The 27,418-nt window shown below is 38.0% G+C and overlaps 5 protein-coding genes across 5 annotated transcripts; 2 read left to right on the top strand and 3 right to left on the bottom strand.

Moving 5' to 3' along the window:
• Positions 1-529: 529 nt before the first annotated feature.
• APG7 (ThiF family protein) lies at positions 530-11,611 on the bottom strand. Its single transcript, XM_089145740.1, has 14 exons — positions 11,307-11,611; positions 10,008-10,225; positions 9,559-9,750; positions 9,411-9,465; positions 9,218-9,312; positions 8,830-9,019; positions 3,695-3,800; positions 3,476-3,620; positions 3,238-3,396; positions 2,962-3,150; positions 2,523-2,720; positions 2,324-2,439; positions 2,039-2,198; positions 530-908 (listed from the first exon to the last, which is right to left on the bottom strand). Exons 1-14 carry the CDS (start codon positions 11,440-11,442, stop codon positions 738-740), a joined length of 2,130 nt encoding a protein of 709 aa, XP_089001866.1. The 5' UTR covers positions 11,443-11,611; the 3' UTR covers positions 530-737.
• A 359-nt stretch (positions 11,612-11,970) lies between these two features.
• LOC149025526 (uncharacterized) lies at positions 11,971-12,778 on the top strand. The gene is made up of 3 exons (XM_089143585.1): positions 11,971-11,979; positions 12,119-12,274; positions 12,695-12,778. Exons 1-3 carry the CDS (start codon positions 11,971-11,973, stop codon positions 12,776-12,778), a joined length of 249 nt encoding a protein of 82 aa, XP_088999711.1.
• A 1,955-nt stretch (positions 12,779-14,733) lies between these two features.
• LOC149025525 (multiple organellar RNA editing factor 8, chloroplastic/mitochondrial-like) lies at positions 14,734-17,569 on the top strand. The gene is made up of 4 exons (XM_089145739.1): positions 14,734-15,191; positions 15,740-15,837; positions 15,919-15,984; positions 16,549-17,569. The coding sequence occupies exons 1-4, from the start codon at positions 14,791-14,793 to the stop codon at positions 17,262-17,264; spliced, it is 1,281 nt and encodes a 426-aa protein (XP_089001865.1). The 5' UTR covers positions 14,734-14,790; the 3' UTR covers positions 17,265-17,569.
• Positions 17,570-18,205: 636 nt separating this feature from the next.
• LOC149025524 (ABC transporter G family member 10-like) lies at positions 18,206-20,035 on the bottom strand. The gene has a single exon (XM_089145738.1). The coding sequence runs from the start codon at positions 20,033-20,035 to the stop codon at positions 18,206-18,208; it is 1,830 nt and encodes a 609-aa protein (XP_089001864.1).
• Positions 20,036-23,008: 2,973 nt separating this feature from the next.
• On the bottom strand, positions 23,009-25,204 carry LOC149025523 (transcription factor bHLH106-like). Its single transcript, XM_089145737.1, has 2 exons — positions 24,411-25,204; positions 23,009-23,701 (listed from the first exon to the last, which is right to left on the bottom strand). Exons 1-2 carry the CDS (start codon positions 24,729-24,731, stop codon positions 23,216-23,218), a joined length of 807 nt encoding a protein of 268 aa, XP_089001863.1. The 5' UTR covers positions 24,732-25,204; the 3' UTR covers positions 23,009-23,215.
• Between the last annotated feature and the right edge of the window lie 2,214 nt (positions 25,205-27,418).

Raw genomic sequence — 27,418 nt, 5'->3', positions numbered from 1 at the left:
CAGATTTGGATATTGCTAAATAGAATGCGGATACAAATTCAGGAGAGAATTTCAATTATCCATTTACACCCATACCTACTAAGAAGAGCACTATGTGCTCCCTGACATTTCTTCACCACTCATTTTGTGTGGAGTCTACATCTAAACAATTAAAAAAAAACCCTAATAAATCCCATATGAAACCCACACAAAATATGTAACTAAAAAAATATCAGAGGAGCACACAGTGCTCTCCCAACGGGGAGATGATCCACTTCAAGTCTCCGAGAAGAAAAAGCCACCGAAAGACTCCCTACACCAAGGGATCTACTGAGAGTTATAATATGTTCAGCCTAACTACTTATTGCTCATTCTTAACTTGATCCAATGACTATTACATCACAATGGAACAACATTATCATCCACAGCCTGCTCTGCTTATAAGCTCCACTAAAGACAAACCAGAAATTTTCAATTTCGAGTACCTTGGGAATAAGAAAGGAGCATTAGCACGACAACTGCTCTCTGTTTGACCATCTTCAGTACATTAAAAAAAAAAAAAACTTTTGATAAACTTGAACATTTATTCGAATTGGCGAATAACAGTGTAAAATTGATACAAGGTTATAATCAAGTCAACATCCATGAGTGATACTATCATGTTTTCGTTACCTTTCCATCAACTATTATACATTGCAACAATTGTTGCCTTGAAAAGAATGGTGAGCCCAAATATTTAAGGGAAAAAAACAAGCGCATCAGATCTCTGGAACATCATCATCGTCATCAGTCTCATTATCCCAATCCAATGAGAAAGAACTTGCAGACTTCATCAACTCTGTCAGTCCTGTAATATCCTCCAAATAGGTAGGGTGGTTGATCGCTTGGAGAACAAAGTCCATCCCACTGTTCCTAAACTCTGATATGACCTAAAACAACAATTCAAACAAGAAGTCATAACCAAATCACAACAACACAACGAACTTCCGGCTACGTCATATGATACACTAATGTTAGAATTTTATATATTGGTCATATAGGCAGAAATGTATATTTACTTGAATGGGTTCAATACTTCCAAACAGAACATTTTTATAGGAAAGTAAAAGATGCCAAGAGCAGTCGAAACAACAAATTTCTCAAGAAGCAATAACACATACATGGATAAGAAAACATTACTAGGGCAAAATGACCAAGCACCATTTGGGGTATAAATGGATGAAACCACAGAGATTGACATCAAATTTCCAAACTCAAATCAAGAATGACATTAAATCATTTCTGGAACTGTCTCAAGGTCAGGACTTGTTTGTAATGGATCATGTATTAATGTATCATCACTAGCAGGCTTGGTGGCACAACAGCATATCATGTTCTCATTCACCCAAGCAGTCCCCGGTCTTCTCCTGGTTTTTAATACACTTTCTTTTACCATAAAAAATAAAAAGAAAAGAAAATGCAACCTCGAATTTTTTTTATTTTTTTTTTTTTTCTCTCTTTTTTAAATGCAATCACAAGTTAAGAAATACAAACTTACTCCAGAAAATCTAATGGTGGAGAAAACCCATTGGTACATTCACTTTTCCTTTTCCTGTTGCCTTTTTGGAAAGATTTATACATTTATTATGCCAATCCAAGTGGATATCTGATGACATTTTGACACGCAATTTACTTGGAAGTCACTAAGCATTCTGTTAGTCAGACAGACATATGATAACATTTGTAAATTTACTGTATTCAGCACACACTAAGTATATTCCTCAAACATTCAATCTGCCAGATATTCAATTGTCTAGAGAACCTTGTTACTGTTCATCAAAAAAAAAAAAAAAGGAGAAGCTCATTACGGCATAAAATAATTATTTTATCCCTCCTGTTTGAATCTCCCCAACTCAACATTTAGCAATACCTATTAGGTTTCAGAAAATTGAACTTTATATAAACCCATATCAGATGCTAGCGTTACAATTGCTGCAAACATGTCATTTGAGCATGGAGATTTGGACGATAAGTTCCGTCCTTGGTTTAAAGGATGATTAACATCAGTGTAAAAACTTACAGTGCTGCAACAGGCAGTACAACTGTTTGAAGAGTGACCAACAAGCGTCATTTGAGAATACTGAGAAAGGGAACCTCGGATCTGATGGGGCAAAATACCAAAAGGTTGCTCACTGCTCAAAAACCCACTGGAGTTGGCATGTTCACCTGGGGCATTTAAGCTGTAGAAAGCCACTCAAACATCAAACCAACAATTAGAATGAAGCAGGTGACCAAAATAGAAAAGGCGTGTGATTATATATAAGCACAGTAACTGCCCTTTGTTGACATAGTCCATTAGACTTACCCATCAGGGTGGTGAAGAATTCCAACTAAAAGTTCAACTGCAAGAGCAGAAGCTATAGGAGCAACCCCTGGACGTGTAACAGTGCACTGCTGATCTAGTGTACGGTTGGAAGTTGACTACACAAACAACAGAAACTATCATCTACATGTTTTCCTAGAAACATTGTCAGAACAAACTACGAAAGCTTCAAGGAGATTACATCAATTGGTGCAACAACATCATTGCAGAAATAGCAGCCCAACCGCTGCATTCCATCTCCTTGAGAGGATAAGGTGCCCATAGCAGTAGACGATGGATCTTCACTGACATTTTTAGCATCATCTGTGGAACTGAGAGGACTGGCTCCATGGCGCATAACTACAAAGCTGTCAAAACCTAAAGCTGCAGTAATAGCGATCTGCAAATGAAATATTTAATTACAATATCACACAATTGAAGTCAAATTTAATATCAGTCAAATATGAATTATCACCCTGACTACCCTAAGCACAGTCAACATCCACAAATCAAAAGTGCCAGATGAGACATCCCAGAATCTTTTGACAAAAGCAACGTTCAGTATCACTAGAGCTGCTGCAACACCAAAGCTTATGATAACCAAACATGTAAAATCCACAAAGAAATGTGAAAAAGTGTACCTTGTTAGTATTGGAACAAAGAAGTGTTGGAAGCCATCTACTTTCCCTAGTATCAGTCAACAAAAAAACAGCATCATGAGAGGAAATTAGCTCTTGAAGATGTTCACAGTCTTTGATCACACTCGCTTCTTCTTGGGTTGGCACAGGATGCCCAGGCATTGGTATTGCCATCACAATGCCTTCAGCTTCCTGGAAAAACATGGATGCGAACACTGAGAGTCCATTTGCTAGTGGGTAGTCAGGCTTTTATAAGAACAAAAATGATAACAAATTTACCACAGCAGGAAATATTCTCTTCAGGCTGTTAGCTGCAGCGATGGCTTTCATCTCACCACCATTGAGGCAGTCATCAAGGGTGTACAGGGATTGTCTCACTGGATTAGACATGGCCACCCGACCACTGTCGAGTAGGGTAATTTTTCGGATGCCCCAAGCCTGCACACAGATAAAATTTTCCATCACCAAACATGAGAAGAGCAAAAAAATTTCTTCTCAATTACTGTCAAATACTCACCATAAGCATACGGGCAACTTGGCAACCAAGAGTACCTGCTCCTAAGAGAAGGCATCTAGTTTTTGACAAGATGTCTAGGTTAAGAGATGGCAAAGCACGCCACCTCATCAATTTTAAATTCAAATTAGCTGCAGATATAGCTAACCTGCAAACATTTTTGTGTCAATACTAAAAACGTGAACACACAAAGCTTTATATTTTATACATAAAATCAAGTACCTGATTGGATCCATTGACTCAGCAAGGGTAATACACCTCGGAGCCCTCCTCCCTTTATTTAGCTCCCAGCCCACGGCATTAGGTATATTTTGTGGATCATTCCAGCCTAGATCAATATTATTACACATTCAGGAAAACCAGGAAACCAAATCAAGACAATAAAGCAAGTTGTATGCACATCAGCTAGACCAGTACTGTCTGAAGTACTGACAAAGGAGAACTCTCTGAATTGAATAAGTTGAAGGTCTTCTGTATTATGCAACGAACCAGGTTGTTGCCCAATATTTGGATTTTTTATTATTTTAATATTTTAGTATATTTTAATAGTTACTTTTAAGGCTGGAATATTCTCTACAAATTCCAAGCCAAGTTAGATTTGTTTTCTTGCATTCCTAGTTGCACTGGGAATACTTCAATAGGCAAACATGAGGGTAGTTTATTTTGTTATAACTTCCTTTTGTGAATATTTCCTTGTTATAAATTCCTTTTGTGAAAATAATTCCCTATTTGCTGCTGGCTATCCTATAGCATTCATGAGTAAGGTTAAATGTATTCTATTAATGACCAATTGGCATCAAAAGCTTCGAAGCCCCAGGACTTTAGTGAGGTTCTTTATGGCCTTTTCCTTGGTTTGTGAGAAAAAAGCTAGCTTCTCGGACTCCAAGGACATTTGGTGGAATTCCAACAAATTCTAAGTGGGAAGCTCAAGTTCATATCTTCCTCTTAAGTCATCATGTATAATTTTCTGATTCTGTTCTATAGCATCCCATTTATTGAAACTATCAAATTCTTGACTTAATACAACCTTGGGTTCAGAAACCACAGGCTGATCTATAAGCACATACCATTTTAGTCTTCAGATCAGAGGTCAGCTGAGTAGAGTCCCAAAAATCTGCAACTCTTGCTATCTACTTCTGAGCTTATTTGATAAAGTAATTCCCTGCTGTGATTGCATGATGGTTGCTGTAAGTTATCAACAGATCTGTTACTGTTTTATCATTGATATTAGCTATGAAATCTGATCTGCTCCTGTTACTTAGTGATGATTGCAAACTCCATTAGTCACGGGCTTTTGAGTTTCCTACCTCTAGTAGGATACTGCCAAAACTCCATCTCACAATATTGCACTCATCTGAGGTGTTGATCTAAATATTAAACATGGTCATACCATATTCACTATGATTCTGATTTACTCTTGTTTTTCAACAGTATTGGACCGATAACTAGTAATGAACAAGGCCTCCTTATATAGCCCCCCTAATGGAATCCATTAGCCACATGGCATAACCAAAAGGTAAAGCTTGAGTCAAAAGAACACAATTTGCAGTTTAATCACCATTCATCCCACAACCAGGTTGCTTGTCCAAATGATTACTTTATTGGTTACCCTGACAGGAAAGTGTAGCCTCCAAAGACCAAACTAATTGGAGAAGTTAGAAAAGAGTGGAGAAATCATGGAAACAACCTACGATACTGTGGCACTGTACTCACCACATGAGACAAGATGAAATTAACAGCTGAAAGGAAACATGTCTTCCCAGAACTACAGAGATCTCCTACACGACAAGCTGAATACACTTCCTCAAGGTAGCCTGTCCATTATCACATACATGAAGCAGTTTGATACCCTTATTTCACAAACCAGAATAAAAAAAGGATGATATACAAATAATGTAGTACTGTATTTGATTGATCAAAACAGTAGCCAAATAGGACCTTTCACAGGGAATCAAATTCAGATTTGATAGCCTTAAGATGAAACAGAATTTAAATGTGAAAGAGGCCTGAAACTAGAGTGGTATTATAAGGATAATAACATAACAATACGGACTGAATAGATCTTCAAACATGGGCATAACTATGATGAAGAAATTGAAAGGACAATATGAAGGAATTGAAAATAAAAATGCAACACCCAAGCTTCACACCGCAAGGTGGATCGATTGGATTGAACACCAACCTACCTTGATCAAACACAAGGAGTCTCCATAGAAAAGGAATGCTAACAAAGCAATTTGATTTCAATAGATGAGCTTTGTTCACCTCTTACATAAGTCTCTTTATATAGCATTCTAAAGAGACATAAATACTAATGGTAACATCCAACCACTAGCTAACACCATCTACCTATTAATAACTCAACTACTACCTAACTCTTGACAAAAGATAACTTCTTTGACAATGAGTTCTTTTATTTTCAAACCACAGCCCCTTTTATTGACTTTTCAAAAACTAGATTTGGGCTTAGGTCAAGACTATGAAGTTCAACATATGTGGGCTAACTTTAACCCACTAAAACAATCCTAGCCCATTAAAACCATGGGCTGATTCAGGTGATAGCTTTAGGCCTTTGATGGGCCTAACCCAATGGGCTTCTTCTTTCTTAAATATGTCTTCAATTCTGCATCAACAGCTCATCCTCCAAACCCAAAACAAATTTAATCATAAGTCACAACATCCGGAAGGTGATTACTATTCATAAAATTTTTGATGCGCAACTTTCCAGAAGCATTCAGAGCTGAAGAGAATTGCAGACTCCTACTAGAAGATTAATTCTCAAGGAAGCCAGAACTAAAGGAAACCTACAGCTGATAGACCTATGGTTCATCCACAAAACAACCATATAAATAAAGGTAAGGCAACAATGAACAGCTTGGTGGACAAATGCAGTGACACAAAGTGATACCATTGTGAACATTTTGCTGAGTTCAGTGCCTTGAAGCAGAAAAGCACCAATGCTATAGTCTCTGCAGTAGGTACAACTGTAAACACCACTAACTATGGATAGGTGAAGATACAGTTGAAATCCACAAGATCACAGACACATCCTAATAGCAGAGACACAAAACATGGACTGGCACCAATATTGCATCTTCTATACTCGCATGTTTTATGGACTTAAGATGGCACAGGTGATTGTGGATAGTTTCAGCTGTGTACATGCAGTTTCCCAAGCATTTGCCATGCAGGCTACGCTACAAAAGAGAAGCATCTGCAACCCCACGAAATTACCCTCCTGAACGGTCCGTATAGAGTAAAGAAGTGATACCCTTTCCCACTTAAAACTTTATAGATATGAGGAGGTCTGATATGATACGAACCCATGAAACTATTATAGGCTAAATTAGGACTATATGGATGTACAATGATGAAAACTAGATGGTGTTATAATGAATTAGTGAATCCTTGTTCAATGGACAGAAAAATGTCTCCCGACCTGTCAACTTCCTGCTGACAAGGCAAGGCGATAGCTGATAAAGACTCCAAGAAAATGGATTGAGCTCATCTAATTCACAGGTTGTTTGCCCATCCTGTGTCCATGCACTGTGGGTGTGCGACCTCAGCAACTAATGCTGATCACCGGTCAGCTTCACGATTGTTGCATAATAGATTATGGATTGGGTTAGACCTCCCCTCTTCACCATAGGAGTCCATTTTTGAGCCCTTCATGTGAGGTTGTAATGGGATAAGTATTGAACACGAGTTTGAAATTGCGTTGCAAACTATTTCTGCCCTCTTCCTGCCTGTGAGACCACAGTTTAGTGTCTGATTTAAACAAATGTAGGATTGGAGTATATATCCAATGGACTCCTTCAACCTCCCTCTTCATTAATTGAAGAACAACAATAGGGTTGAAGTTCAGATTCAAGTGCAAGCAAAGCCACTGATGATCTACTAGCCAGCCTGATCCGCACCCCAAATTTCTACTTCTAAACCCTCTAAATCCCAAACTCTAAAAACTTTCCCTTTTTCTATTTTTGTTGTCCGAAATCCTAGTCTACCAGAACCTCTCCACAGTACAAATACACCATCAATATTCATCCAAAATCAACCCACAGTTCCCAGACAATATCCCCTATTATCAATCCACTTTCCAGCCTCATCCTATCATCAAAAACCTTAAAATTTCCTAATTTATCCTTAAGTTTCTAATTTTGTAATTTTTCGATTACATTACATCTAAACCATGAAAACCCTTCCCTATTTGTACCACAACATCACTATATGCCCTCCCACTCTATCCAAGTTTCATTCCCTCCAAACACTGAAACCCTAGAAATGCATCTTACCAGAATTTGACGGGAAGATCCAATTTTTAGATCTCACAAACCAATCATCAGTCAGCCCATATTTTGATAGAATAACCCTTTCCAGTAGTTAGAAAGTCAATCCAAGCCCCGTTCCCAAGTCCTAACTCTAAACCCTAAAATCCCCAATTTCCCTTCTATTGCTGGAAACCAAATCCTAATTTGCTGGGATTTCGATTTCAGCGTTAGTAACTCTTCTATGAAACCCTTACCTTCATTATAGACTCTCCCTAACTTACTGGTTAGAACCATACTCTCAACCCTAACTTTGACCTAAACCTAACTGAACCCCCACTTTTAACCTACACGAATTGGCTGGTTCATACAAGATCCTGTATAACTGGCCGCTACTTCATCCTTTCAACCTTGGCTGACATAAAAAAATGTTCAGGTTAAACCTTATTTGATGTGGGGATGCTGTCAAAAACACTTCAAATGAAATTCCTTTTTATATATACCAAAACACATGAATTGTTTCAGTTAAGTTTTCAGCAACATACCATATTAAGACCATGGAAATTTTAGATTTCAGAAAGAGAAAAAAAAAAATCTAGACTTAGAAAGTCAACATTTTCACCTACTGCTAAAAAACCAGGTTTTGTTTTGAAACAAGTGATTGACTTTTTTTCCTCCTATAATTTATTTTTCTTAATAAATTCACATAGGGAGGGCATTTGCTTATTTATGAATAATACCTCAGCAAATAAAACATTACATGAATGATATTTGGCAAAACAGCTCAATAACATAAAGACAGCTATCGCCTAGGACCCCAAAATCCCCCTTGACAGCTAAGGTCATAACTACCAACCTGCCCATTAAATTCAAATCATCTTTTGAAGAGTGGTTTTGCTTTTTTTATTTAACTTAATATCAGAAGATTGCACCATTTAAATTGTTGATTCACTGTAATAAAATATTCTTCAGCTCTGGACATACCACATTCACTACAACTCAAGTTTACCGTTGCAATTCAGATCCCAAGCCTTCAGGCTTCTAGAAAAAGACAAAAACAATTTTAATATTTATACATTTTTTCTATTTTACCTTGTGGCACTGAAACTAGCGCTTCACCAACAAGAGATAATCCCAGGTCTGCAAAACCCTGCTTCTCTCGGTAGCATAGAAAGCGAATCTGTTTCAGATTCCATCTTGCACTGATAAGTGCTAGGAAGTTGCGAAGAGGCCATCCAGGGTTATTTGGAAGATGACATGGATCATAAAAGCCAAAAAGAATCTGCAAACATCAAATATGATAGCTATAAAAATGGAAGAAAGTAGTCTCAAATATGGCATCGTGATGGCCCTTCACAAAGACCATTTTAGACTACAACAAAATGCATGGTTATCAAAGATAAAACCTGTATATAGAAATTTATAAAGAAACAGTCATGAAGGTCCTCAATATAAACAAGAAGCTAAGGTATGGACAAACCTGTTGACCATCAGTTTGGCAGATCTCCCAGTCTCTTAACGGCCTAACGGTTGCATGAGAATCAGAAGCAATACAAACCAAAAAGAATGGCACATCTGCGGTAGCTCTGAATTAAGTTAGCTTTTTGGAACTTGGAGGTAAAAATATTTTGTAGAAGAAATCAAACCCAAAATAGTATATGCAAAAGTACAACCTGCAGTTAAGCTCGAATCACGCCATCCATTACAAGCTGTCAACAGTGATTCTGCCTATTTAGTCGCAGAACATATTCATTAGAAACAATAAAAGAAAATAAGACCACTAACTGAACCATATATCTAAAATATTTTATTCTTGGGCACCTCCTCCGGGCTGAAACACTGTGCAGCTGGACGCAGATCAGTCAAGACTGCTGGAGGCTCAAGCACAAGAGCAGGGAACGCAAACCAGTAATGGAATGTCCACTTCTTCAGGTCGGCAAATGATATCAGGAGGAATCTGGAGAGAACTGCACAATCCTCTTGTGCTTTACCAGCGTGAATGTCCTCCCAGATCTGAAAAGGGTCAACAAGTAAAATTTGGATACCAGAATTTTAAACACATTTTGGTCCGCCAGTTTCATTCATTTATACTATCAAATCACTTGGGATTAGAAAACCTTTTGCATTGAGAACCAGAGAGAGATGCATGGAAGTAACCCATTCCCCCCCCCCCCCCCCAAAACTTTTTTTTTTTGGGAGTGATAGGAATGAGAAATTAATCCCATAAACACAACTCAATCGACTGGTTATTAGCATCATTGGAAATATACCTTCTTTGCTTCTGCTTTCAGCAGACTCTGTTTATCAAGGGCATGGAAGCTCTCCAGTGTATTTGTGTTGTAAAGGATACCTGGGACAGGACATTTATTCCTGTCGCCCTGACTTAATACCACTGAGGATGTTTGTTCACTTGGGTCAGGTGGCAAAGATTCAGCAAGAAGTGTCAGATGACTTGAAACTCGAGCATGAGAACAAGGTGCATAGAAACCTGCTCACATGTTTGTATATTAGGACAAGACAATTCATTCAAAAACAAGAAAAAGAAGAAGAAGAGAAGGAAATCAGACTGCAGAAATGAAAAAAAAATTTGATAGATCCTAAGCAGTACTTCTGATAAAAGATCAACAGGACAACAGATATAGCTAAGTAAATGATAAGTTATGCTTATCAAACCGCATGTGAAGGACTTAACTTTAACAAGACCAATTAATCTGATCTTACAAGTTTTTCCCGTTCCAACTATTGTTTCTATGCCCTTAAATGATTTTCAAATAAGTTTACTTTTTAATTGTGATTGAATTCATATTGCATGCTTACATGAAATAACCTCAAGTAACTTTTCAAATTAGTTTACTTTTAAGTGGATTCATCTAGCCGGAGCTGACGGTCAAGCTTGACAAACCAGCACAGAAGCATTGAAAAACAGAGAAAGAACGTAAGGTGCCTCTATAAAAGAAACTGCTCCCAGATCAACAGTGTTAGTCTACTAATAGCTCTGTAAATTTTTATTTATTTATTTATTCTAATTAGGTAAACGTACTGTATTTGGAAGGAGCATAATACCGAACAGGCAATCCCCCTATAACCCCAATTGGGGGAGGAGATTCCAGCTAAGCCTAAACGTTATGAAATCAGCTTCTTTGGAAAATGTTGCAGGAAAGTTCGTCTCAGCATTATGATAGATTATTAGAAAATTAACGAATATATCCTGATCGTCATAGTCTGCTTCACCTCACAAATGTGACAGTTATTTGAATTTTGAGTCCCAACTTCCGATTCAAATCATCCTTTAGAATATAAGATTTCAAAGTCCAAGAGACAAATAATATTTGCGTAACACAGAAGAATAGCGATCGTCCCCCTCAAAATTGTTTTCGTCCAATAAACTGAACTTCGGAAGAGAAAAGAAAAATTACCAACATTAACAAAAGTAACTAACACTGACAGCACCAAGCATACAACACCTAAGGAATGCAAGAACTGTTGCAAACAGCAACCTTGAAAATCAGTTGGAGGGAACAACAGAAGGAAGAAAATGATGATAAACAGGAAGAAGAAGAAGAACTTGCCGGTAATGGAGATCGGTGACTGGTCGATCCCCAAAGTATTGAGCTTCAGAGAAGAAAATTGTCCCCAGAAACCCTCATTTACGTTACTCTGGAAGGGCGCGAATTGAATAACCGGCTTGTCTTGGCCTTCCGCCATTGTTACTGTAATTTCGCTTCTCGCGGAATCTCCTCGAACAAAAGAGTCAAACCCATCCAAGGTGAAGGTCCATGCTTCTGTAATTTGTACTCTCTCAGAGGCACCTTTAACGACACGGAATAGCTCCCAATACTCTTTCTCCAGTCACCGCTCACCACCTTCCTTTGGATTCTTTATTCAAATAAATCTAGTAAGTTTGGCCTCAACAAACAATAAATAAAATTATTTACGGATTTCACGCTTAGTAGTTGTGTCCCTTAAATTACATATTACACACGCTCAAAATTACAACTTGCACTCTCTTGAGATTTCATTCGAATTCTTATTAACTAGTGTATGAAATGTCCAAATTATCTTCATTAAGGTCAAATGACATAAATACCATTTTTAAATTCTTTCATACCAAATCCTTGATATGGGTGGCATCTTCTACTTGTACAACCTTCGCCAAAAACCACAATCCCTGCCAAAAAATCTCTATCTCTCTCAGTAATTCTTCTTTGTTCTATAAACAACGAACATTATATCATGTCCAAAGTTAGCTCGCGCTCATCTTCCTTCTCGTTGCCCATTGCAGAACAAAGCTTCTCAACGCCTCCACAATTCTCAAGTGTCTTCAACTTTGCCCGTAAGTGATGGATTGTGCCGCCCTCTTCACCTCTGATCTCCTTCTAAGAGTTCCATCTTGGAGGAGCAACCATCCTACCTTGATAAACTTCTAACTGATTCCCTCAGCCATTCCAAAGGGACCTTTCATCGCCGATTAGCTAGAGATTCACAGGCTCTTGGTCTAGCCTCCTTTCCCAATTTCGAGGAAATTGGAAATAGGTTGGTAGGTGATTGTGTATATGGACCAAACTCTCCTCGACGGAACTTGAATTTAAATAACTCCCAAGTCCCATCATAGACAACTTAATATATTTATATAATAGGTGCCCCATGGATTCCATAGTTTCCGCATCGTTTTAGTATGTTGCCCAAATGGAAGCTCTCTTCAAGCACCAACCAAGATGCAAAATACGATCATATAATCATATCCCCCCCCCCCCGGGGGGGCCAAAACCCCATGGGCACCCAAACCCCCCCTAATACCCCCCGAAGAGCCCTATAGAAACAAGAGTCCTAAAACAAAACTAGGGAGATAGAGTTTTAATGTTTTGAAACTTATCTAAATAGTATTTTTTTTTTTTTTTTTTTTAAAACAAAATCCAACGCCCTTCCCCAGAGCGAGGAGATGGAGATAGGTTGGTAGGTGAGTGTATATGGACCAAACTCTCCTCGACGGAACTTGAATTTAAATAACTCGAGGGATTCCATAGTTTCGGCATCGTTTTAGTATGTTTCCCAAATGGAAGCTCTCTTCAACACCAACCAAGATGCAAATAAATCATAAATCATATCACAAAACTGACCATAGAATCCACGAGAGAGAGAGAGAGAGAGTAAGGGTGTCAATTTCCTATCGAAACCATTTAACCGTACGAAACCACGCCGTCTAAAACCGCACCGCACCGTTTAAAATTCGGTACGGTTCCGGTTTTAGGTACTCATACCGTCGGTACGTTCTGAAACCGTACCGAATTGGTACCATACCAAATTAAGGGATATAAATTGTAATTTTACAATTAAAACTATTTACCTTTACCCTATCCTTAATTCCCTATTTCAGTTTTTTCGTTTCATCATTCACTCATCTTCTTATATTTACTTGTTTTGTCTCTATTAATTAGATTTACTTGTTTTATCTATGTTAATTTCAAATTATATCAATTGGTTGATTACAATTTCATTAGGATCTTAATGAACTAATAATAAAATTGGCATAAGTTCATTTGTACCAAAATTGTACCACACTAGATACCGTGTTTAAACCGTTTTCCCGTAGAAATTGTACCAAACCATTTTTGTAAATACCGAAACCGTACAGTACCATTTAAATTTGGTACGGTACGGTTATGGTTTTCGATATTCAAAGTTGGTGCCGTACCAAAACCATAACCGTACCGATTGACACCCTTAAGAGAGAGAGAGAGAGAGAGACATAGAGAATTTTCATCCCTCGATAGTTGTGGACAGGGGAGGGTTGGGGTGGCTTCTGGTGTGGTGGTGGATAATTTCCGGTGAGTTGTAGGTAAAACATGCATCTAAGGGTTGGGTGTGAGAGGGTCTAAATAGGGTAAATTGGTCATTATGCCATAATAAGGATAATATAGGCATTTCACTATAAACTTAACAAAATATTGGATGGAAAGTGATGAAGATGCAATTTGTAATTTTTATAGCATGCAATATGTAATTTACTAAAAAAAAATAATCATAGAATTTTTCTTATAAACAAAATATTGTAAATGGTAAGAGTTTCTAAATTAAAATTCAATTTCAAATTCATCGTAACTAACTCTATCATTGATTGATCTTATCTTCAACCTATCAAGAAGAGTTTGAGTTATAATTAATGTATCAACAAGTTGTATAGTTTGATTATAAACAAGTTATAATTCAAACTTCAATATTTGAATTCAAATATTATTGTAATTTAAATAATATTAATATACATCTCCCATTCACTAATTTGAGGGTGCAAGAATTCTCACTCAAACAAAATTCTAACTAATCTCATGGAGTTAAGACTTCTTTCCCACCCATGTTTCTTGTAGAACTCGTTATCTCATGAAAAAATATATTTCTTTATAAGAAATTTTATCTTGTATATATTATTTTAAATTTGTAGGCGTATGGAATTATTCTTTTATATTTATACGATAAAAAACAAGAAAAATATATTAAATCTGAGAGTGTAGCAGATTCATGACCTTGTCCTATAAAAAGTAAAATGTGTATGTGATAATTACACATGCATTTTCATTTACTTCCAAAAATATGCTTAAATTAAGGCTAAAATCACTAAAAGATGTATTCTTTAATCGAAAGTAGATGTAAAATTTGGTAGATACCAATTGATTTGATTTGACATAAGAACTTTATTGGTATAGATTGGTATAGTTAATTCCTAGCTACTCTATTTGTAATCACTAAAAATAATTAATTATCAGAAGTTGCAGTAAATAAAAGTGAAGGAGTGATAAAATTTTATTATTGATTTATTTAAATAATTAAAATTTGTTCAATGGAAAAAATTAAGGTTTCCAACCAAACTACAGAAATAGTTAGCGAGTGTACTATGTATTTCCGGGGTGTTTCTGTCATTTTATAAAATGAATTATGATGAAACAAAGGATATAAGTGTTATTTCCTAAAGTTAAAGGCTATGTTCAAATCCTTAAACCTCTATATTCGTCTGCTTCGGCTCTCCCAAACTCTGAGCTAGGGTTTTGCGGATAGGAAAACATGGCGGTCGCATCCTTGGGTCGGGCCTTCCTCACCAAATCATCTGTAGCAGCGATCTTCTCTCGGTCTTTCACATCAGCTTTCGTTTCTGTTTCTGGTGCGGCTTCCACTTCTCGTTTTCCGTCAAATTTTCGTCGATTCCGATCTCTCGTGGCCCTCACGCAGTTAAATCGGATTTCACCGTCGCCAATTGGTCTGAGATGCTTTGCTACGCGTCAGACGTCATCGTCTCTCAACGATCCCAACCCTAACTGGTCCAATCGTCCACCGAAGGAGACTATCCTTCTCGATGGCTGTGATTTCGAACACTGGCTAATTGTCATGGAGAAACCTGAAGGAGAACCCACGAGGGACGAAATTATCGATAGCTACATCAAGACCCTCGCTACGGTGGTTGGGAGGTCAGTTCTTTCCTGTTGGGTGATTTTATCTGAATATGCATTTCAATACAAAACCCTTATTCCAGTATTCTTTGCTCTATAACATCTTTCGAAATTGTTGTGTTGTCTGTATACTGGTCTGAAATATGTTGCTTTTATCCTGTGAGAGAACCTAGATGGTATTCGCCATATTAAGGTGAGCCGTCAGAAAAAACTTCCTCCACTCTGGGTTGGATTTTGGGAAAAGGAAGACGTAATTATTGGTAAACTAAATTTCTACCGCTGTGCCTTTTTGCCCAAAATGAAAGACCCATTATTTTCCAAAAGTAAGGCCATTTAGTATTGAGGAAGTCATGCTCACCGTATACTACGTATTAGTGTCTTGGTTATTCACCTACGCGAGTATTGAAGATATATTTGGTGAGTTTATAGAAATATTATCTTTTAATATTTGGGAAGTGCAGAATTATAGAGTAGCACATGGAATTGGAATTCATGGTCTTGCCTATTGCATATATACCACGCATAGGGTTTTGCCTATTGAATTGATTTGGTTGTTTGTTTTCCAGTGAGGATGAAGCTAGAATGAAAATTTACTCTGTCTCAACTCGACACTACTTTGCTTTTGGAGCTCTTATTTCTGAGGAACTCTCCTACAAGATGAAGGGTATGTTCAAGCAGCCTCAGGGTTTCTTTTATTTTTCTCTGCTGGTTGAATACAGTCTTATTTTCCTTAAAAAATGTGCAGAGCTGCCCAGAGTGCGATGGGTTCTACCTGATTCTTATTTGGATGTCAAGAATAAAGATTATGGAGGTAATGATACTCCTGAACTCCTGACTTTTACTTGCAGGTTTACTGGCTTAAGTATCCATATATACAGACAGATGTTCATCCATGTGAAGTTTCAAAATGAAGTGTGCTTGGTGCATCCACTGCTGTATGAACTTAATAATATGTACATTCTACCAAATTTCTTACAATTTATGTTAATTTTCTATGAATTTTCCTTACCTTTTTCCTGCACATATTTAAGATCTTAAATTTGAGGATGCAAATGTGGCATGGATTTTCTGTGCTAGACTGGTCTAGTTCCAACTATTGCAAAAAATAAGTGACACTTAAATGCAATTTCTTTCTGTTGGTTTGTCTTCTTTATGACAAACTATGGACCTGTTCGTCTGTGTTTTTTTCCCTTCTCCCTGCTTATATTACGTAAGTATTGAATCGTACCTAAAGAAAAGTCCATTTATACATGCAATGTTGACCTTGGTCTTCTCCTGAATATTGTGTTTGAAGGATTTTAGGTTTGGTTGTTTGTAGGATGGGTGTGACAAGGCTTCATTCTTGGATATAATTTCTTTGTTCTTCAATTGGCAGGGGAACCTTTTATTAATGGACAAGCAGTTCCATATGATCCTAAATACCATGAGGAATGGGTGAGGAACAATGCGCGTGCAAATGAGAGGTCCAGGCGCAATGACAGGCCTCGAAACTTTGACCGCTCAAGGAACTTTGAACGAAGAAGAGAAAATATGCAGAACCGCGATTTCCAAAACAGAGAGATGCCTCCAATGTCTAACATGGGGGGAGCACCACCACCCAACATGGGGGGAGCACCACCACATAACATGGGAGGAGCACCACCACATAACATGGGGGGAGCACCACCTCATAACATGGGGGGAGCACCACCACCTAACATGGGCGGACAGCCACGAAACCCAATGCCTAACATGGGTGGACCGCCGCAGCACCCCATGCATAATGTTGGAGGAGTACATCCTAACCAAATGCCTAATATGGGAGGAGCGCCAAATGTGCAGAACCAGATGCCAAATACATATGCTGGACCAGGTGCTGGGTTCCCAAATATGCCTAATAGAGAAATGGGTGGCATGCCACCAAGAGATTTTCAAAACAGTGCGCCTAACAGTGGAGGCATGCCCTACCAGAGCAGGGATATGCCTACTGGTTCCATGCCAAACAGAGATCACCAGGGTGGCTACACACCTAACAGGGAGACGGGGAACATGCCAAGCGGAAATCATTACCAGGCAACAGATATGCCTGGTAGGGACTATCAACGAGATTGAAAATTGTAGATATATAATGAAGATTCGGGTGACAGACCTGTCTTGAACTTTTTGGGATTATTTGTTAATTTGCCTGTGTGGATAGATCTGTCATTAGACCATGGATATTTATGTAATTGAGGGGTAAGAAATTTTCTTTACTTTTCCTTAGTGAAATTTCAAGACTACTGGGTCACATTGATATCTAGAATTGACTTGTTATATTAGACCTCATTCTAATGCTTTAACACTTTTGGTTGCTGATCATTTGTAGTTCCTCATTTTTCTGTTAAACAACTGGTATTTTAGTTTTGAGTTCTTTGTTTCTGTATATGGTTATGGAAGATTGCTTGTTATGTTTTTTTTATGGTGCGTAAGTGGGGTTATGTGGGAGATAAATTATAGAAGGAAGCAGAAGCAGTCGAATTAGCACTCACCCCCACCATTCCCAGAAAACCCAGGAGTGTGTGGGGAGCCTGGGATGCCAAAGGTGACGAGAAAGTGGACTCCAAGCTTTACTCTTCACCCAAGCCCCTGGAGTCGAATGCTCACTGTTGAAGATAGGAATTCTTCTTCACTGAGTGGAAATGTCACGGTGTAGGAATGCTTCACAGTTTCTGTTTAAATAGTTAAGCCTACGAAATTTATTCATGCTATGAAACTCACAGCGAAGCCTTGCATTGCAGGGTTTTTATCTAGACAATGAGAATAGTCTAGTCTCTCTTTAGTTCCAGGGGATTTCGTCCAGTTAGAATGCATGTTTAACTGTAAGAATTGTCTTCTCATCCTGCCACATGAAAAAAATTTTAGGTATTAGGTGGAGGGAAGCCTTTCTATGCAGTGAAGCTTTCAGGAGATATTCCTACAAAATAATAATTTTATGCTACTTATAATCATCAATTGGGGAAATGAAGTCAATCAGAAATTCCTCTTTATTATGTTATTGTTAAGTGACAGAGCTCTTAATTTCTGGTCTTGGTGCATCTGTACCACAAAATCAAAAAACAGAGGACTCTATACCCAAAAGTGAAGCCCAGCATCACCCCTAAATTGCTCCACTTCTCTGAATCTTTCAATCCTTGCTGCATCAGTAACCCGTCCCCATAAAGAACACAAGTTCCTTGTACACTTTGCACGCACATCCTCCGTCCTGTCTCCCCACCATACTCATTTATCAAGAAACTCTCGAAAGGATACTTAAATAGACTAAGGTAATGTACGAAAATCCAGTAACAGGGTATATCGTTCTTTGATATAAAATACCCAGAGAAGAGGAAAAAAGCCCCCATGATCCCTGCTATCAAGGAGTTCCCCATGATGTAATCAGGCGCCAGAGCACTGAAGCAGGCCACAAACGCATTTGCCACCAACACAACCATCCAAACCACCGCAGAGAAGTAAAGGAACCCATCAATTTCTTTCCTCAGTCCTACTAACCAGTATACAGGGATGCTGTAAAGAAGAGCAACAGTTAGGAGAAAGGGAATGAAAACAATGGTGTTGGCTATGACATAGGAGGACACTCTATAAGCTCCTCTAGAGGTTTCTCTCATTAGAATTTTTCTTTCTTGTAAGAAAATTGGTAACCCTTCAGTTGTGGTGGAAAGCAAAAATGTGAGAGTGAAGGCGAAGAATCCCAATCGAGTCTGCAAAGTTGTCTGTTTGTCGTTATTGTTGACGTTCATGAATATGGTGCCCAGAACAATCCCAGCCAGCAAAGCTTGAATGATTCTTGCTACAAAAAGCTGCTTCGTTCTAAATATGTTGTTGCAGAATCTCTGGCCTAGGATCAAAACCTCTTCCAATGGTGAATTTGGGTAGACGAATTTATCTTCCTGGCCTTCTTTATCTAGATTATCATCAGTTGACACCAGTTCATTAGGAACCGCAGAGCCCTGTACAACAAGGCTCTCTGTGATATCAATGGCGAATTCAAGCACATTTACATATCGAGGAATACAATGGCCAGTGAGCTTAAGCCGTTCTTCAAGAAGATCCGAAGACCCATGGTGCAGAACAGTTCCATTCCATAACAAAACAATTTGATCACAGAGCTCAAGAATCCGGTAGCCGGGTTGATGGATTGTTAAGACAATTGTCTTACCTTGATTAACAACCATAGATTTAAGCAAAGCCACTACTTGAAATGCAGACGCTGAGTCCAACCCTGACGTTGGTTCATCGATCAGAAGCACCGCCGGATCATGGACTACTTCAACTCCGATTGAGACTCGTCGCTTCTCACCCCCGGAAATACCACGATGACTATTCCCTCCGATTCTTGACCCGGAGACTCGCTCCAGCCCAAGCTCCTTGATCAGAGCTTTCACTCTTGCAACAACAACACTAAGATCACCACCAATCCTTAGACGAGCACTGTACAGAAGCGTTTCTTCCACTGTCAGCAAAGGGAAGAGAGCATCATCTTGGGTTACATAACCTGAAACTCGCCGGAAAGCTGGTGCATGCATCGGCCGATCATTGATTAGAATCCGACCCGAGATCCTATTGTGTGGAATCATCCCAGCCAGGACCTCCAAAAGCGTGGTCTTGCCAGCTCCACTAGGACCAGCAATGGCAGTGATTTCCCCAGGCTTTGCTACACAATCAACGTTCTTCAGAATGTATTTTTGGCTTTTAGAACCATTAGAGTCTCTCCAACAGGAAACCCAGTTGAGTTCATGGAGTTGTGGTTGTAACTGGTAAGAGAGGTTTTTGGTTTCAATCTTATACTGAATTCCCCGGCCACCACCACCACCGCCGGAAACGGTGGCCTGAATGGGTAACTCCATGGAGAGAAAGAGAGAATGATGGAACTGCAGAAGAGAGAGAGAGATGTAAGTTGTGAGATGAAAGAAGTGAGGAAAGGAGATGGAAAGAGAGATGAGCTAACACACCAAATTAACCCACTTTTCATACACGCTAAGAGGCTATGACATTGGCATGCATGGACTTAAATTTGACTTAGTTTTCAATATTGGTTTGTGTGGTTTAGGGCTTTTGGTAAGGAAGCTCGGAGGGATTCAAAGATATAAGAGAAGTGTTTATGATGAGTTTCAGTTGAGCTGATCTTGACTAGAACAGAGTAATGCGTTGGTGTTGGTTGCCTTGCCGTTGCCTCGATCTCTCCTCTCTCTCTGTTTCCAACCGACACCTAGCAGTTAAATTCTTCTTTGAGTATTACAAGAATCGTTGAATGGTACTTTCGTAATTACTTAAGCCATCTCTATGGGACCCACGTTTTTTAAATTCCTTCCTAGAAAAGATAACCTGTGTCTGATATATTAAATGAAGTATGCATTTATTGGATCCCTGATTAATGATATATTCTAGATTCCCTCTCCTCGCATCCCACTGGCTTAACTGGGCCCACAGTATTTATGGAGTTTTTGGGTATCGAGAAGTTTTTTTTTTTTTGGTTGCCAACCCCAGTTTCCAAGGCTTTGCCTTGACTAATCCGTTGTTCGATCCGAGTCGCACACCTGTCTGAGTTGGGTGAGTCTCCCGGAGGAATTTTTTACATCTACAAGTTTTCGATACCGGAACTTTGCTTAACCACGATTAAATGAGGGGAATATGATTTGTTTCCCTTTTTTGCGAGTCAAAAGGTTCAACACAAAAATGCTGGTATCTTACCATACTTACCATACAAAATTAGAAACCATGTCTGTTTGGGTATTGGATTGATACATGGAAATAATTTCAATTTGAATTCAAAAGATATGAATAAACTAAAACATTCAAATTCACATCCATATAATTGATATGTAAAAATTGTGTAAATATTTCCTAGTGGGTAACAACCCTTGTATATAAATCCTTATTGAGAATCATTTACATACAACATAATGAGAATATTTCTTTCCATTCTTAACATGGTTTCTTTCGTGGTAACTTCATTGTAATTACTTTGGCTCCATCTACTCTAGATGCTTTATCAATACGTTTTTTATCATCATATTAGATCGAACAATTACTATCTCCTCATTCTCTATGTGACTACCCATTAGAGATACTTGTAGGTAGTTCATCTAATTCTCGTCTGGTTGCATCTCGGGTCCTTGATTTCACTGCAACCAATTATATTATCTTTAATATGTCATTTTCTTTTTCTAAGTTGGGCATATAACGTTAATGCTCAAACTTAAAGGAGAGTGATAAGACAACACCTCGTCTTTCAGACATACATAATTTTTAATTTGAAAATTTGCACGTATGGAAAGAATTTTAATTTGTATTAAAGAGATATCTATAAGTGCACACAAGGAAAGAATTTAAATTTACATCCGTATAACTATGTCACTTAAACGGGAGTTGGTCCAAGTGATAAGCAGCATGGTCCGCTTAAGCAAGTTCCGGTATTGAAACATTGTGAATGCAAAAAATCCCTGTTGGGAGACTCACCCACCACTTCCAACCAGGGTTGACAACCCAAAAAAAAAATTAAAAAAATGGTGCAAAGTATTTTCTAGTTTGCAGACTATTTCATACCCTAAATTCCAATCTACATAATAGGTAACAACTCTTGTAAATAAATAGTCATTAAGAATAATTTATAGCCAACGTAGTCAGAATATTTCATTCCATTCTGAACACAATTTTATACTACTTTAAAGCTAGAGAGTTGGAATTCGTAATATTAGCTTATTTATTACTGATCCAAGTTTAGGTTGTTTCTTGTGCATTTTAAGGGCGGCAGCCATTCTAACACAGAGTGCTACTTCTGAGCACTATAAAGAAGATTTCAGGTTTGGTTAATTGCTTCAAATTTCAATGAACATGCACACATTAAATTGTCATAATTCAATTCTCAGATTTAGAAGTTAAATCATGTATAAGCAAAGGCCCACCAAAAACGATGTGGTATCAATTATGGGCTAGGAAATCTGATAAGTGGGCCCATATGGGCTGTTCCCCATCTACAATGCTTGGTAATTCAAGACGCAAAATCATTATTCCACTTGGCAAATCATTCATCAACAAACTTACTACTCAGGTGATATTTTGAATATTGTAGAGGATATCATCTACCTTTCTTCTTATTTTATGAATTGTAGTTTTCATTTGTTCCTAAGGGATGCAACACTATTGCTCACTCTCTAGCTGGGAAGGCAGTTAGTTACCTTAACAGGGAGGACTAACTGGCCAAATTCCATTACTTGGTTGTTGGACCTTTGTAATTCTGACACCTTGTCATTTCCTTGTTCTTTGAAATGAATGTTGGTTCACCAAAAAAAAAGGTAATAAGTGATAAACATTAATATGGACAGACGTGATAGGCAACCTAAAACGTCAGTGCTGCAAGCCACTTCAACAAAGTGGGCTGGGCTTTGGACCTTTGGTTGAGGAATGTCTTCTTTCTCTACCTACCCTCTTATGTTGGTTTTGGGTACAGGTACCCTTTTGTTTGAGGTCACTGGAGAATGGCATAGGTTACTTCTTCTTCTTTTCGGTGAAGGCATAGGTTACTTCAGCACCTTAGCGCCTGATACTTGGACATTGGCTCAAGCACCTTGCATCCTTGAATTGATAACCATCTTTTGACTGACCTAACCTCCTCAATCCTCGAGACCAACAAGAGTAATACAAGAATATTCACACCTTTCGGCTTGATCTTAGGCCCTGACTCATTCTCTGTGGCCAAACTATTTTGCAGAGAAAACCTCAGATTCTTGGGGCATTGGATTCTCACCAAACCTTCTTTCTATTTTTTTTTCACCTAATCTTCTTTTGCAGGTCAGAGAAATTAGAAATGCATATTTGTTATTATTTAAAACAAGTATATCATATTCACTATCAACAAACAAACAAGCAAGCAAGCTTTTCCTTTACATATCTATTATGAGCCAATTTAGCAGAGAATACATGTGATTATCAAAGCTTCAAATTCACGTAAATTTTTCCATATAAACATTGAAACTATATAGAAGATGATGGAACTATAGAAAACAAAGCTATCAAGAGCTCAGGTTTCATGAACATGAAGACAAAGAATCCAGTGAAAGCCTTCGCCTCTTGTTTGAAAGTGAAGCAATTCCTGATGAGAATTCTGAGGAAGTAGAAGAAGCTCGGTCGAGTACACTCCTGAGAGCCTGGTGAACAGAACTCATAAGGTAGTGCCGTAGTTCAGCATTATCAGCAATCCCTTCTATGCAGCTAGTCATTACCAAGACATTCTTCACCCTTCCTCCTAAGGTTGAGATCTCTGCGCTCATGGTCTTCAAATGGAGAGCTTCAAGTGCCTGTCTCAGGTCAGAGAGAAGCTCTGGGTGATAATCACAACATAGAGTTGCTTGAATATAAAAAGGATGTCCTGATGATGCTCCTTCGCCATGAGTTTCAACTCTCAACTCATCGACATCCATTGGTATCACAAAACCTTTACTGGCTTCGATTGCATTTCGTTTCAGCTCCTTAACATTACTGATCACCTCTGCTAGCAATGTAGCCTTGTCTGTCTGAGCACAAAATCAGCAGGTTAGCAGCTTCAACCACCATTTTATTGAGCAAATAACACACTTGGGACTTACCCAAAAAAAAAAAACAAAAAAACACACTTACAAATGGTTACTAATATCAACTACAAGGTTCCAACCACCATTTTGATCTATAGAAGAAGAATTTGTTTGATTTCTCATGAACATTTGTAGCCTAATCTTTCCAGAGTGTGTGTGTGGGAACCACACCTTATCAATATAATCACAGCTCTCAAGTGGCATATCATTTAAAGCGCTCTATCATTTAATAATTTCTTCAATTTAAAGGATAAAAAGTTCATAAGATTCCTATTCTGCATCCATGGTATCCAAAATACGGATAAAGAGATAAAGTTAAAGAGAAATCAGACCCCATCTCTTCAAACTTTTTGTTGGCTTTGCTTTCCCAAATCTCCAAAACAACTCTCCACATTACAGAGGTAAAAGATACACTAGGATAAACCAGAAACTGTAACTACTAAAACAAGCTCTGTCATCAGCCACATGTCTCTGCACCAGATGATCCAAAAAGAAAAAGCAAATAAAAGGAAAACCGCAAAGGAACGGAAATCATTCAAGATCAGAAAAGTATTAAGTTTCCAGAGATGAAATAAACAATTAGAAGTAGCAAGTAGCAACCCAATTCATAGAAGATTGAGAAAGGCAAGCTGAGGAGATCAAAGAAACAAACCTTTTCTGTACAGGGGACAAGCTTCCGAAGTGTAGAGAGATGAGAATTAATCCTCTCCCTACGCCTTCTTTCGGCCTCGCTATGGCTTTTCAAGGCCGCAAGGGCCTTAGCATCAGGTATCGTCTTCTGCCCTAATCCTGCTGGGGCCTTGACCAGCTCCCCCTTCTCATTATCCAGAACCAACGAAGACGAACCACCTCGACTGATTAGGGTTCGTAACCCACTCCCACCAGTGTGCTGTGACTGTGAAAAGCTATCTAACATTCTAGGAAAATCAGTGGAATAAGCATCTTGTAAATTCCAGGAGAAAGAACTCGCCATAAATTTCAATCTGAACAACAACCCAGTAATTTTAAGAAACCCAAAGAAGAAGAAACACAGAACCAGGAGGACGATTCGTTGGAGTAGGCCAAAAGAACAACCTTCGACGACGCAGCACCTCTTCTTTACCTCCACTAAGTTCCCGTATTGTACTTCTTCTCATACTTCCCATTACGCGCATAAAGAATCCCAATCAGCGCTGACGAGTAAAATCAATAAGAAAACCTCCACATTTTCTTCTTTATGGTCTTGAACTCGAGCATTTCGATCTTGACTTTGAGAGCTTTTCAAGCCTTGAACGACGAGACGTCAAAGACCCACTTGCAGAAAACTCGAACCCACTAAGATTTTAAGATGAAGAAGTGGAGAAGAAAGATAGGAGAGACGTTTTTACCGGACAGAGTGGAAGCGGTAAAGCAAAGGAGCACTGAACCAGCTGCAAACAGAGGAGAAACCACAAATCAATATTGCATTGTGGACTGGGATGGGATGGGATGGGATGGCGGCCCGGGGGGCCATATATAGAAGAGACAATTTTCGTGTTCAATATTTAATTCTATCTATCAGCAAAAAAATATTTAATTCTATTTAACTTTAGCTTTCGTCAGATTGTGCTCCTAAAAAAATTCATTATACCAATAAAAATAATTTTAAAAAAAAACCTAATAATTTAGTACTTTGTGAATCTTAATAAAAATAAAATTTATTCTTGGGTCCTCTAAGTGTAATATATTACGTCTGGATCTCAACAAAACTGACACTGCCACGTTAAGTGTTTGCAAATTTCAAACTTAGAAAAGATCAAAGTTCTTTCATTTTATTCAGTGACAAAAAATACTCCCTTCGTATATCCTATTTTCTTTCTAATGCCGAGTTCATATACTTAAAAAAGAACTCTTAGACTACATTTGTTTGCAAATGTGGGGTGGGAAAAAAAATATATAGGTCCCATATGTAGTGGGATGAGGAAGAAGGAAATGAAATGAAAAGATTTTGTGAAAAATTGTTAAAGTCTCATTTTTTTATTTTTCACACTTTTTCATAAAGATTCATACGTTGTGTAGAGTTTTGAAAAGAATGCTTGGGGTGAAAAAGTTAGCTAGCCACCTTATCAGATAAGTTTTTTTTAATTTAAAGAAGTTTGTTTCTAATTTTCCTACTCTGAGTAACAAAACAAATTACACTTTTAAGATTTAAAACAAAAGTAAGAAAATTTTGTTTTTTAAAGAATTTTCTTACTCCACATTTATTCTAGCAAATAAACTCGGCCCCATTTGCTGGATAAGTGGGATGAGGGAGAAGGAAATGAAATGAAAAGATTTTGTGAAAAATTGTTAATTATGAGTCTCATTTTTTTATTTTTTACACTTTTTCGTAAAGATTCATACGTTTTGTAGAGTTTTGAAAAGAAAGTTTGGGGTGAAAAGAAAAAGTTGAATCTACCACTACCTTTTCCACATAAGTTTTCCTTTAATTTTCGGTTTCTTTCTACCATCGTTTTTTTTATCTCACCCTTTTCAAACAAAGGCAGCCTAACAAAGCAAACTCTCCAACTTTTGAGTCGTCCTTTCTTTAAGATTTAAAACAAAAGTAAGAAAATTTTGTTTTTTAAAGAATTTTCCTACCCCACTTTTATTCAAGCAAACAAATGCAGAGGGTTTTGATTCTTAGGCAACCACTCCAACTTCTGAAGTCAATCACTTTCCCTCTCCCTCTGCACCTCCACTCTAGTCTTCAACCTTCACCATGGCCACGGTGGGAACTAAACAACTTCTACCAGCAAAGAAGATAAATGCTTTTGATTCAAGTAGGAACTCACCAACTCTTACTACTTGCAGTCTTCAAGTTTCCTACCCAACTAACATTGCAAATGCTAGTTCAAATAACTCAATAAAAATGATGAGTTGTGGACAATCTAAGGGCTTTTAATCTGGGTTTGCTGATTTTTTTTAAGTTTTTGACTGAGGTCATATACCAAAAGCTGATTTTTTTTAAGTTTTTGACTGAGGTCATATACCAAAAAAAAACTCTTTAAGGGTTTTGATTCTCAGGCAGCCACTCCAACTTTTGAAGTCGATCACTCTCCCTCTCCCTCTGCAACTCTCACTGCACCTCCCTCTAGTCAGCAACTTTCACCTTGGCCACGGTGGGAACTAACCAATTTCTACCAGCAAAGAAGATAAATGCTTTTGATTTGGGTAAGAACTGACCAACTCTTTCTTACTACTTGCAGTTTTCAAGTTTCCTACACAACTAGCATTGCAAATGCTAAGTTCAAATAACTCAATAAAAATGACAAGCTGTGGACAGTTAAGGGGCTTTCAACAACATAGTAAATTTGAGGATAAAAACTATACGATACAAGATTTGTTTCCATTGTTATCTAAAATATCAATGATGAACACATTGAAAATCCAATGCATAAGCCAATTAACGGGAATATTCTTGTTAGAACAAAATTTGTGTACATGACAGCTTGAGGGGTGGTGAAAAAAAAAAATACATGATAAACCATTAGTATCTCTTTTACCTCCGCATAAAATAAAGTATGGTGTTATCCATAATCAATACAAGAATCCCATAATAAATTTTATTTATTTATCTATTGTTTTTCATAAAAAAACACTCTTTCTCTACCATTGGTAGCTTCCCTAGTGAAGGTAGGGGTGGCAAACGCAGAGCGGTTT

Source organism: Hakea prostrata, chromosome 2, assembly GCF_041222555.1.
Source record: "Hakea prostrata isolate BN-2017 chromosome 2, UWA_Hpros_2, whole genome shotgun sequence".
Lineage (NCBI taxonomy): Eukaryota > Viridiplantae > Streptophyta > Magnoliopsida > Proteales > Proteaceae > Hakea > Hakea prostrata.
This window is presented reverse-complemented; position numbering and strand designations above follow the sequence as displayed.